Raw genomic sequence first — 13045 nt, forward strand, 5'->3', positions numbered from 1 at the left:
TTGATCAAATTCAAGATTTGATGTTCTGTTACATAACTTTAGACCTTGGTGTTCATCTCAACAGATATCAATGGGCCAAATATGGCAGTAAAGTATCTTTAAGGAAGTCAGTGGACAAGACATCTTTTTTTAAATCAGTGGAATCTGGTTTGAATCTGCTGCACTGTTTATGGGGGATAGGAAAACACCTCATATAGCACTTCTCATCTGTAGATATGGGGATATGTCTACATCACAGATTTACAAAGCTAGGCAACAATATGCTTAAACATGCCAAATTGCTCCTCACGTGCTACCTCTCAAATGAGAAGCAGGGGGCTTGTGTAGCAAACAGGTTGGCTAATTGACTGTGTCTTTCTACAGTGCTAATTATCCCAGCTACAGCACTGCATAAATGTAGTTATACTGCATCCAGTTGCAGAGGTAGTGCATGGAGCAGCACAGCATACTTCAGTGCGCTGCTGCTTCATATGGTAAATTTGTAGAATCTCGGCCACTGGTCCATTCAGCAAGAATGAGACTATTGGGAATGGCATACAGTGTTTTTGCTTCCCTAAAAACAAGCAAGTTAAATCCAGTCATATTTACCCAGGCAAAAGGTATATTGACTTCAAAGGATGCACTGTATATGCCAGGGCAGTAGTATCTGGCCTTACCATAAGGTAATTGTTTTTTGCTAGTTATTTTCATGAGGGATCATTAGTGGCATAGAGTGCAGATAGTCCCAAGAAGCTTTAAACTAGTCGGCTCAGGTACCAGTCTCAACTGAGCCACATGGCAACACAATTGAGTTAATTGCCTGAGTATTTACCCAGCTCAATGGGGCTGCAGTATTTTTAATAATGATGTCTAATGTTATGTGGTGGTAAAAATGTTGGCATGCTGTCTGTGCTAATGTGTGTGCCAGCAGAGCTGAACTGGAACAAGCTGCAACCATGGGAGATAACACCAGAGCAGAGAAGGCCACTTTGCCTTCAACTTTTTCTACTGTTCTCTCTATCCTGTTACTCACCTGGAGCTGCAACTCAGTGAAGTTTACCTTTGAGTCCAATTACCACCGAGAGCTATGTATCCCATTGAGATGTCACTACTACTGCTAAGCATTTAGGAGTCAGAAAGGGCTGACCAAAGCCCAAGTTCCTGAAACGGAGTAACCTGTTCTGCTGAGCTAATGGCAGCCAGTGAGGGATGGTTGCCTGTGGGTTCTTCTAGCCTAGAGCACTTTATCAATACCCTGACACTAGTTTTCAGGAACAATCCTGATCAAATGGAGCTTGGAGCACAGGATCTTTATTTTCAGCCTCCAAAGTTTTTGAGGTTTTTTTGCAGAGTCCCTTTACAGATGTTCTCACCTCAGCACTACTAACCCAGGCATCCATTGCAGTTTATTCTGCAGCAGGAATATAAACTTTTATGGAAAAGGGTTGGACCACAACACAGAATGTAAAACTCTACTCTTAATCTGTCAGAGTCCTCAAATTCTGCTTATTTTTTTTAATGTGTTAATGAGTCAGATCAAAACTGTCATTTGTGCTGTTCGGTTTCTCTTTGTGCACTGAATTTTGTTCACTTGCTCTACGTGCCTCAAGTTGCTGTAAATGTTGCTGGGGAAGTAATTCCCTTGCACTTTCCCTTTCCTATGCCCATGGATGACCGTGGGGACTCCTCCTCCCTGGGTGCAGTGCAGAGTTGAAAGCCCAGCTTTTGCTGCTTTGCTTAAGACCTGGTTATTTTTTTTTTTTTTTTTTTTGTCAGCTGCCTGTTATATCAATCACGGAGCTGGAATCTATTTATAGGTTGGGACTCGGAGTACTGTGTCCTAGTCACAAAGAGAGGCAGAGACGCAGAAGGGACTGTCGGTTGGTGCGGGTGGAACCAAAAGATATTTAATCAGCAATTAGAAACACCTGAGGGCAAGGGAAATTCTACTCCAGCCCTGTGCTTCATCTCTCAACCTGCAGCATGTAAGTACCCAACTTCTCCCTTTTATTGTGATTTTTTTTTTTGTTTGTTTCAAATATCTCCCTGCACTGATCATTTTATCTGGGCTTAAAATCCTGGCAGCATCACAATGTGGCTAAAGGAAATTATTTTTGCCATTTTCACACTGTCAAAGGAAGGTCAGGGTGACCCAGGACCTGAGGAGTTGATCTCAGAACTTTATGTAAATTGTCAGCTTCACTATTCGAGTGGGTGGCTTTTGTTTTTGTTTTTGTTTTTTTTCTTTTTTCCCTTCTTGAAATAACCAAATGAAAGTTTGAGTGGAATGGGATTGTTTGGGAAATAGGAATAGTCAGGTCTGTTGGCATTTGGAAAAGGTCAATGTATAATGTAACTCTGCTTAAGGGCTTACCAAGGACAGGTGTGATTTGTCTGGTGCTGGTAAAGGAACCATAAACCTGGGAACTTCAGCAGCCCATTCTAAAAAGAACCAAACACCCCCTTTTTCTCCCTTCAGTAGCAGTGTTGGCTCAAACCTTCTGTAGCACAACTGTGAAAATGAAATATTGTATTACTGAATATATTTGGCATTGAGCAGCTGATGTTTAGCAAGTTTTAAAAGTCCCCAAGCAACTATCTGTGGTGACAATAGAAAGGTGCAGTACTTTGAGAAGTCAGGCATGGTGACAATCAAAAGAAGAAATTATTGTCTCTGTGATTGTCAATGAAGTGTTTGCTTTAAGGCATCTAGAATGCAAAATTGTTTGAACAATAGAGCATTTTTTAGTGCTTTTTGTTAAGAGAAAAAGGAGGAGAAGCTCTTATTGTAAAGGTTTGAAAAAGAATTGGCAATTAGTTTTTATTCCTTAGCTTTTTGTATGCAAGTATTAAAATTAAAATAGTTTTTATTAGTTGGTAGTGTTTCATATTTTGGCCTCAAAGATTTGATCATTTTAACTGAATTTAGTTTCAGTTATTTTTTTCAATATAGAAAAAAACTTTATTATATATTTATGTGACTGCTTTGGAATTTCTTATATTTATAGTGTCTGAGAAATAGATCAAGGTTACAAATTTTATTTTGCTTTTCAGTGTTTTTTTTTTTTTTTTTTTATAGATTGACAACTTTCCTTTATTGAAAATATCAAGTACTCAGAAATAAATGATAGGTTTGGCAAAATTGACTGGGAAAAGTTTACAAACAGACCAAACTGTCTTTTTAAAGCTCATATAATTTGTTATGGGGTTTTTAAATTCAGTGTAAATTTTAATAAGTCCCTAAGTTTTAAACTCATAAATATATTTCTCTTATTTTGGAAGTTGTTTCAGATTGGTTCTTGTGGAGTTTCTAATCATGGATGTAATGACTCAAGCTACTGAACTGGAATTTTGATACAGAGGTCAGATAGCAGGACAAAATTGATAAACATGTTGATTTTTGTTTGTTTGTTTGTTTAAGTTAGTAACATTTTAACATGATCCTTGCAACACACAGCTTCCTCTGTAAGAAACTAAATCAAATCAAATTATCACTGTGAAAATGCTCACTATAGAAAGCTTAGTTTTGACTCATTACGACTTTCTTTTTTCAATTTATTTTTTTCCAAGTATGCTTGCTATAAACCATAATTTTTGTCCGATACAATACTGCATTTATTGTTTCTTTGTTTCTTATACATCATACTTTAATTATACAAATGAGAGGAGGGTTTTTTAAATGTAGTGAAGAAATGAAAAATGCTGATTGTTAATTAACAAATCACTATTATACAGCTGATCTTTGGTTTTCTTAAAAATCAAGAACAAAAGCAGACTATTTTAAAATAAAAAACAACCTCTTGCCCCACTGCAAATGCAACAAAAATCCAATGTGCCTACATTCAAGCATGACTACAGCTACCCATGACTGAACACTTTGCAGAGATCCAAACATTCCTGAACAAGTATTCCCAATAAACCCCCTGTGTCTTTTGGTTTTAAGGATTTGGGGAATATTTTTATTGGTTGGGTTACAATAACAGCTCAACTTTATCCTCTTCCTCCTCTTTTAAACAACTACTATAGGTCTCTTCCTGCTCAACCTGCAGATTCTTTGTCTTATTCTGGCAAAAATTCTAGAAAAATTACCAAGCACCTGCTGCCCTATAGCATGCAGCTCAATAGATTATGGGACATCTTTCTTTTTTATTTTTATGTGTGGTTAGATGAATAAACATTTAAAAAACTTTGATGCATTGTATAGAAGGCAGTCTGTTATTATTTACTTTCTGCTTCACTAACGATTAATTTTATGTGGACTTAAGCACCTATCAACCTAATCTCCTCCAAACTGACTTCTTAAATGTAATTTGTCACAGGGCTGTTTGTGATTTTGAGGACTGAAAAATCTTGCTTGTTCCATCCTTGTCTATTTGTTTCTTTGACTGTAAAATAATGATTGACGCATGCATTCTCTCTGCCTTCCTCCCTTCTCTCTTTCCTTATGTATAACTCCTCATGGGACTTATGACTAAAACCTGTTCCAAATGGGCTGCACAGGTGTTGGAAATGCAGCATGCCCAGGTGTGTATCTTTAAGTCTCTGAATATATGGAGAAAACACTAGGGGAGAAAACACTCTTCTTAGTAGTACAATTCTACACTGTTAGGGCCCTTCCAAATACAACTCCCCCCCCCCCCCCCCCCCCCCCCCCCCCCCCCGCAAAGCCAGCAGCTACTTATTAAAGATTGTGCAGCTATCCCTCGTCTCCCTCCTTTTATTTCTTCTCCTATACATCTGTCCATCTCTTTCTCATCTCTCTATTTTTACATTTCATTATGCTCATGCTTGCTCTCTCTCACTCTCTCTTTTCCTTTCCTGAAAACACATTTCTATCTGGCACAGAAAATAAACTCAGATTGCGGGTAGTTATGTTAATCTAATTCAATCCTCTGTGGGTTAGGAGTGAAATTCTAATAGTAGAGCTGTTGAGGGCTTTTTTGTTAATGGCTTGGGGATTACATTGAGTTAAAGGCTCATTTCCTAATCAAACAGAGAGGGAGAGAGTGACTCCGAATATTTATGAGTCTCCCAGCGCGAGTTAAACATTGAACTCCAAAAGCAGGATTTCAGGGCTGCAGAAAGAGTTAAAACCCCTCAGGGCTGCTATGGAAAAAAAAATGAAACCAGTTAAGCCATCAGCATTTTCAACTGCTGTACAACTTCAGTTCAGTAAGAAAAAAATAATCATCTCACAAAGCTAAAATGGAAACTGTAGCGAGATATTTAAAACAAAGTCAAGTGATGCTTCAGAGCAGCTCTCCTGTAGGTAGGCATGGAGAGCATGTACAGGCCTAATAGAAACTCCAGATAAATCCTCTTCTAAATGAGAAGGGTGAGCTGCCCTTTTATCCGTTTCTAGAAGACTTGATTTAATTTTTTAATGGAATATTTCTAGGCCTGTTTGACGCTTGGCCAACCCTTTATTCTTAAAAAATGTGGAGAGGTCAGCACTTCAGTCGTGCTGTTTCTGAAGGGCAGACTTGCATGTTGTTGAGCCATGTTCTACCCTTCAGATTAGCTGGAGTCTTCAGGTAAAATGGTATAGTTGAGAAATCAGAACCACTGCCATGGGGACTGTGGGCCAAATTATTGCTTGAATGCCCTTGTGATGAATTAATTACAGATACCCAGATAGATCCTAGTCTCATTGGAGACGCTTAGAGTTCTAATGGACTGCAGTGGATTCTATGCTGCTAAGGGCTGGCATGTTACAACATAGCCAATGGCCTTCTGCCCTTGGGTTGGGTTTGAAACTCTGAACCCATAAAGGCTGAACTACAAGAGACTAGCTGGTGCCTCAGTAATCCTCCTCCCCTGCAGTATGGAGGGGAGAAATGTCTTTTAGCGGTGTGTGCGCTTCCAGGCACAGTCTCTGACTTGCCACATTACCAGGTCATTTTGCTGCATGCCTCAGCTTCCCTAGCTGTAAAATGGGACTAATGATGCTGAGCCATCATCATCAGCATTGTGTGTTTGATAGGTGTGAAGGTCTATGTAAGTGCTAAATAAATGTTTGACAACATATGACAAGCAGGGTCTGGACTACTTTTAGTCCTGGTGTAACTTCATTGACTTCAAATGGAGTTGTGCCCAATGGCCCATGGGGGACAGGCCCTATGAGGAGAGACTTTGGGATCTGGGACTGTTCAGCCTGAGCAAAAGAAGGCTGAGAGGTGACTTGATAGTTGCCTACAGATATGTCAAGGGAGAACACCAGGACCTAGGTGAATAACTTTTCAGAATAGCGCCCTCCCCTTCTCTCCCCTCCCCCCCCAGGGAAGATGCGGACCAATGGACACAAGCTAGTCAAGGAAAAGGTTTGGCTGGACATAAGGAAAAACTTCTTTTCTGTACACGTAACTAGAATCTGGGACGCACTTCCAGAAGAGGTGGTGCAGTTGCCATCTCTGGAGGTCTTTAAGAGGAGGCTAGACAGATACCTCATTGAGCTCGTTTGAGCCCAATTACCTCCTGCCCATGGCACTGGACTGGACTTGATGATCTGATAGGTCCCTTCCGGTCCTTTTTTCTATGATTCTATGACTGTTGTAGAGATGAACCATCAGCTATATTGGTCCAAGAAATAAACAGTGAAAGCCAAGTCACTATTGACCACAAGAAACAAAAAATCTTGAGGTGCTTCCAAATACCAAAACAAAACATGGATTCAGATTATATATGACAATAAAGAATAATCAGTCTCCTCCTCATGTGTCATCCATAGTAATGGCACCAGTGGCAGCACCGGGGCAGAATATTTCCTTTGAAGCTCTCAGGCTGCTTTCTCTGGCTACACTCCACCCTTATAGGATCTTAAACTTTCCTCTTCTTTTTTTTTTTCCCTTCCACCACAATCTCCTCTCTTCTTGGCTGGTGCAATGAGGGTTTTTCCTTCTCTCTCAATCTGTTTTAATCACTGTCTGGCATTGTCTGTGAATGCAAGCATTTCTCTTGCTTTTCTGTAGCCAATGTATTCTTACTCTCCATCTCCACTGCTGTGCAGCATCCTGTGGGGATGGTCTCCTGCTCTTCACCTGAGAAGTGGCTACATATCACTGTACACGTATAGGGCACATGAGTATGCAGACAGAGTTGCCCTGATATGTAGCCAGCTCTCAACTGTGTGTATGCATACCTGTGCATATATACAATTTCTGATGAACTTTAGAATCTATCAATTGCAGCATCTACAGATGAAAAGCAGAGATTGCTTTCAAAGGTTCAGTGAAAATTCATGCCCTACAATTATTTGTTCTTGTGTGCCATTTATGTTATAAGCTATTTTAAAAATATTTTAATTAAAAAAAAAAAAAAGCATTGGTATACTTTTCATATCCCTTCACCTGTTAAGCCAAATAACTTAGTTGTAAATCTAGTCGCACACAGGTTTAAGAAGAAGCCTCAATAGTCTGAAAATGTCATTTTTTTTTTTTTTTTATAGAATCTGAGATCTCAAGCTCTTCAAAGTCTGGAAGAAAGAGCTGAGTGTCTTACTGGGAATCTTCCCTCCCTAATGGAATAAAACACCCATTTGGCTAAACATCAGCCTTTGGTTGCAGTAACGCAGGTGCCCAGCAGAGTCTGAATGTCATGTTTGGAGGAAGTGTCATTTGCAGCTTATTTTTCTTCATGGAGAAAAGGGATGTGAATGACTGCAACTTGAAAAGGTTCTTACTATTCCTTGCAGTGAATTGTTTTCTCTTGATAAAAGCATTGCCAGATCAGCAGAAAATTACATGCTCCCTATCACTGATCACCTTTTTATAAGCACTAGAGAGCAAAAGGCCAGGAGCTCTGAGTTATAGCCCAGGATTTTCTCTGAGAAGCTCATGTAGTCAAACATTCCAGATGCAAAAACCTTGATCAGCTTTAGGACCTGGGCAGGTTTCCTTACCCAAGAGACCAGCCCCTTTCATTCCCTGCTTTATCAGCAGATTTCTCAGTCCTTCCCATTTCAAGATATGAATCCTTATGTCTTTCAAATCCTTTATGCTACAGTTGCTGTTCCTAGTAGCTTTCTCTGTTGAGGGTTTCTTCCCTTTAGGTGTTTTATTCTTTCCATGTTTCCCTCTAGTTTCACCACACTGTTAGAGATCTCTGTGCCTTAAAACAGGAGCCACAAACTGCCTTATTAGGGATTTGGACAGGGAAAGACCCTCTGGGTCTCATTTTTGGCCCTAACTACTCCTATAGGGTAGTTATTCCAGGACCACACTCTTCTTGTGGTTAGAAACCTTTTAACTTGCAGCCTACTTTTATATTCATAGTTAGTTTATACCCATCTTTTATGCCTATATTGTCCTTTAGCTCTAATCCCAGCTCTGATGTGCTCTGCCTGTTCAGTATTAGGCAAGTCCCTTTGCCTCTGTGATTTTAGTTTGCCTGCCTTAAAATAGTGTTAATGTGCACCTGTCCCCCCAGGAAAGCTGTAATCTGGAACAAGGTTTTTTTGGACACACAAAGCCCCATAGAACTCCACCACTGTAAACTTCTATGCAGATGTCCCCAGTGTGTTTTATCTCCTGGTTCATACAGTGCACAGTGCACATGTTCTCCACTCTGCCTGGTATTATTTCTCTCCTACCTCCTCCCTTGTCTGTGTGGCATCAGACTTCAGTTTGGGATCTCTTTGGGATGCCAAAGCAGCTCCAATACTATGGCTTGCTGTGGTGTTTGTCCACACCAGCTGTTGCCCAGAATGTCTCTTACATGAAAGAGGACGTATCAGCAGACTCTCAGGGATGGAGTGGAGCACCACTAAACCTCTACATTATCAAAGCAACAGCTGGGGACAGAGACCTGAAATTGTAGTTTCTCTCTTAATTTCCTCCTCCTTAAAAGCTGTAGTTGTGAAGAGGTTAAAGGATAGCAAATGAGGGCCCAGGCTTCTGGGGACTACAGACTGGCTGAGAGTATTGATTGCCTTAGCTTATTGATCCTTCAGGAAGTCATCAGCATGGAAGCAATAGTGCTGTTCTTGCCACTTTGGAGAATTTTGTTCCAAAAGCATCTTTTTGTTTACTGAAGCCAGTGAAGAATGTGCTGCTCCTCTGCCGGCCCTTCCCAGAGAGATTCCAGCCTGGGCAGCCAACCAGTGCAGCAGGGCTTCCCTTCTTGTCTGCCTGATTTTTTGAGGGGAGCCTCAGAAGTAGCTTGGTAGTGAGGGACATGGAGCTTAATGAGATATAAAAGTTTCTCCCTTGTAGCTCTGTGGTAACCTCTTACTTCTGGCCAAGAGCATTGCTTACATTCTCAGTCCTAGGCTTTCAGGAAACTCTGCCAGCACATGCCAGTTCTGACTTGCAATAATCCCTGTTGGTTATCCACCCAAGTGATTTTTCACTTGTAACTTAAAAAAAAAAAAGGGTTGGATTCTTGTATCTAAAATTAAAAGGCTGCTGCACTTACTAGTTGTGGCACTCCTTCTCTATATACTCTCCTATGTATGCACAAGCATAGTTACTTCGTACCTCCTTTGTTTTTTTTAATCACTTGCTGAAGTTATTAAGCATTTTGCTCATACCTAGACAACTTTCCCTAGCTGTATTTGTAGTTTAAGTGCTTTTCCCCTCCAACTACTGCAGAATTCTGCACAAAATAGAGACCGAAATCATCCAAAATAAGGTGCTCATGTTTTTATTCATACCACATATTCGTTTTTCTAAACCAATGTAGCTGCTTTATATATAGGGCCTGTATTTCGCTCATTTTTGTGTTGGTAACTCTCACTATTTTACTGAGATATTTTACTTAAAGCCCCATTTCTGGGAGAGGAGTGATTGTGGGAAACTCTGTTTTTAGTATTAAACCTCCCCCACCCAAAGATTCTAGTGCACCTTATTATGGTGAGAGGAAGTGAGAACATAAGGGCTCAAAAACTAGATGACAAATAAAAAGCACCCAAATTTTAAAATCCTCATCATGGTTTTGAGGCCTACCTCATGACTTCTGAACACTTGGGTTGCCAATAGTGGGTTTAATAAAGTGCAAAGTATTGAACCATTACAACATGTTATGCCACCAGTCTGAAACCCATCACAATTCCAAGCTATATTCTGGCACTGCTCCCTTTTTTTAAAGTTCTCATTATTAAATAATTTCCAGCCTCTGGCTGTGACTTGCACCAATGGCCTCAGTAGTTGTTGTCATTGTGTTTTGATTTATTTATTCATTCGTATTGGGATCAGGGTCCCCTTGGACTGAGGACTGCAATGGATGGCCTCAGCCCCAAGGCTCTTACAATCTAATTTAAGGCAAGACACAATTGGAGGGTGTAATTAGTGAAGAGAGAGAGTAGGGGGAGGAAGGTGAGGATAAGGATGAGGGAAACATGATTATATTGAATCGATATAAGCAAGTGTAACCTGTTGTGAGTGCCAGGGGTTTTGGTTGCTGCATGGCTAATTACAGGATACAAAGACTTCTAGCTTGTACAGGGCACCTGCCTACTTCTTTGATTTCTAGTTCCTCTAGCTGCTCTGGTTTTTCTGTTAAGTGGAATGCTCAGCATGCTGTCCGTGTCCTTTTACTGAATCCTTTCATGTGCTACTCCCATTTTTCTGTGCTCTAGTGCTGCCTTTCCTTGTATTAATAGCCTTCTTTGGTGAGAGTAGTATATAAGCCAGCACTTCGTATGCAAATAGTTGAATTATATACATAGGTGATGTGAGGTCACAGTGTTAAAATATATACATCCCAGGCCTTGTTGTCACTGAATTTTTTTTTTACTGATACAGTTAGTGTGGTATGTTTCTGCTAGTAAAAGCCCCATGTGCCACGTTAGCAGAAAAGTGATGGTGTAGACAAGGCTGCAGGTGGGGAATAAGATGGTGGTTACACACAATCTGTACACACTGTGTGCACCCTGTGTAGAGTTGTTCATCTCTCACTGGTGGCATGGGATGGACCTCTTAGCTCTTGCTTGTGTATTTGCAGGACCCATGTATTCTGGAGGCCTCTCTATGTGCGTGTCAAACAGTGGCCCAGAAGTACAAAGGAAAGGGTGATTGCATTCTCTCTGAAGTCTGTGCACAAGTGTAGGTTATATGCCAGTCACATTTTCCCTGTTCCATATTGCACAGGGCCCTGGTAAGTGTGAAATCAAGGATTCAGTCACCTGATAGGGTTTAATTCCATCCATGTGTCACATTGCAGAATTGCATGCAAGTAGAGGAACATCAAACAAACTGAACTGTAGTGTGTCATCCCTGTCCTAGCTGGATACTTATTCCCTCTGACTTTAGGTTTTGTTTTCTGCTTTCTCTCTCCTGTTTGCAGGTGCAGAGAAAGTGACATGGTTCCAATGAGGGTGAATTAACCCATGAAGAGCTAAGCACCAATGCAACTCGTCTGCATCTAGTATCTCTACAAGTTCATGCAGAGCAAGCTTGGGTACCTCTTCAGTGTATGGTTCCATGTAGATATGCTCTCTGTGGTGAAGCCCTCAGTCTTTATGGTATTTTTTTTTTTTTTTTTTTAGCTGTAGTCCAATCCTAGGTTCTTTGGCACATGACAAGAAAGGTAGGTTTCAGGGAGAGCAGATGACCACTAGGGATGTGCAAAACGGGCCCTATTCGATTCAGATTTGGCCCAAATCAGGGACAGTGATTCGATTTGTTGATTCGGATCACTGTCCCTAATTCAGTCGGCTGAATCTGAAGAGAATCAGCGATTCGGACATAGACACAGCTTTAAATGTTTGTATACATACTGTGAGAGTGGGGGCAAAAGCCCTCCCAACATATCCCAGGACCCCTCCTGATGAGCCCCGGTACTTACCTCAGGGAAGGAAACAAGCGGCAGCTGCGGGGAAATGCCAACACAGGCTTGGCAGTTCTGCAGCTGCCTGAGCCTGTGAATCGGTGAGCCCTGGGGGTGGGGCCTCAGAAGTGTGGGCTGCTCAAAGAGCAGTGGGGAGACGCAGGCAGCGGAGCCAGGCAGTGGCCCTGAGCGTGGGGAAGGAAGCTCCAGCATCAGCCAGGGAAGCCTGGCTGAAGGAACAGGGAGTCCGTGCTCTGGGAGGAGAGGATCGCCGGACAGCCACAGTGGGGAGAAGCAGCTCTTCCTCACAAGCACAGGTGAAGCCACAGCTGCACCAGAGAGCTCAGGTACTGCGGCGGGGAGGGGCAATAAACAACGGCAAAACCCCACGGGCAGCCCAGTGAAGAGGGAGGAGCAGGTGGTAGCTGCATTGAAGCCTTATGGGGAAGTGACAAGTACCACTAGGTGGTGGGATCAGGAGTGATTAGCTCCTAGTCAGCTGGGCCCTGGGAAAAACACACAGAGAGTTGGATGGATTCCTTCTCCTGTCCCAGGGGACTGAGGGGTCCTGGGAGCCAGAATCCCAGGCACCCGTCGGCAGATGCCGAACACCTTTTTCAGTTGAAGATTACCCTAAATTACAATTACCCCAGGCTGGAGCAGGTTTAGTTGCCCGGAAGTTGATCTGAAGACCAGGGATCGACTCGGGAGGGATTGACGGCCAGAAAGACCTGACCCAGGTCGAGGCAGGTAACATGGATGAGAAGAGATCATCCCAGGGAAGACTACAGGGAGCAGTGTCTTCCCATGCCGTGGATGTGGTAAGGATGGGGTAAAAGGGAGATTTGGAGCCTCACAAAGGAAGGCCAGGGTCAAGACCCCTTTGGGACCACCAACAGGGAACTGCCTCCCCATCAATTAACATCAAAGATGTGGCAGACGAGTAGGGGCAGTGCCTGAAACCATCTAGATGCCCCCAGGGTGCAGCCTCACCCTGACGTCACTAGGGAACAAGGCACTGACCAGAAAGGGGCCGAAGCCTTACAACACCTACCAGTGGCACATACCTTGAGGTACCAGGTGTGGTTCATGAACACTGCGATATCGGGGTGGTTGGAGGGTCTCACAGGAGTGCAGGGGAGCCCCCCCGCATGCTTGGCGGCAAACCCGGAAGTGGACTAAAAGTACTTCAGGTTCACTTCCAGGTCCACCAGGGAGCATGCCAGGGGGGCCCCCCTTGTGCCCACCTAGCTCTGTGATCAGCCACAGGGGGACCCCGGCTGCCCCCCAGACCCAGGTGGCA

The 13045-nt window shown here is 42.4% G+C and overlaps 1 protein-coding gene across 6 annotated transcripts in view; it reads left to right on the forward strand.

The window, feature by feature from the left end:
• The first annotated feature begins 1642 nt into the window (after nucleotides 1–1642).
• Nucleotides 1643–13045, forward strand: part of ESRRB (estrogen related receptor beta) — a 158802-nt gene continuing 147399 nt past the window's right edge. Inside the window, exons 1-3 of one of the 6 annotated variants that reach the window (XM_019499256.2) lie at nucleotides 1643–1964; nucleotides 7424–7649; nucleotides 11260–11373. In XM_019499256.2, the coding sequence (XP_019354801.1) occupies nucleotides 11357–11373 (17 nt within the window). In that variant the 5' untranslated portion in view covers nucleotides 1643–1964; nucleotides 7424–7649; nucleotides 11260–11356. Of the gene's footprint in view, nucleotides 1965–7423; nucleotides 7650–11259; nucleotides 11438–13045 lie in introns of all 6 variants that reach the window. The other 5 variants (XM_019499253.2, XM_059723106.1, XM_059723107.1 and 2 more) reach the window with 5 other exon arrangements.

The sequence above is a fragment of the Alligator mississippiensis genome, chromosome 2 (genome assembly GCF_030867095.1).
Source record: "Alligator mississippiensis isolate rAllMis1 chromosome 2, rAllMis1, whole genome shotgun sequence".
Taxonomy (NCBI): domain Eukaryota; kingdom Metazoa; phylum Chordata; order Crocodylia; family Alligatoridae; genus Alligator; species Alligator mississippiensis.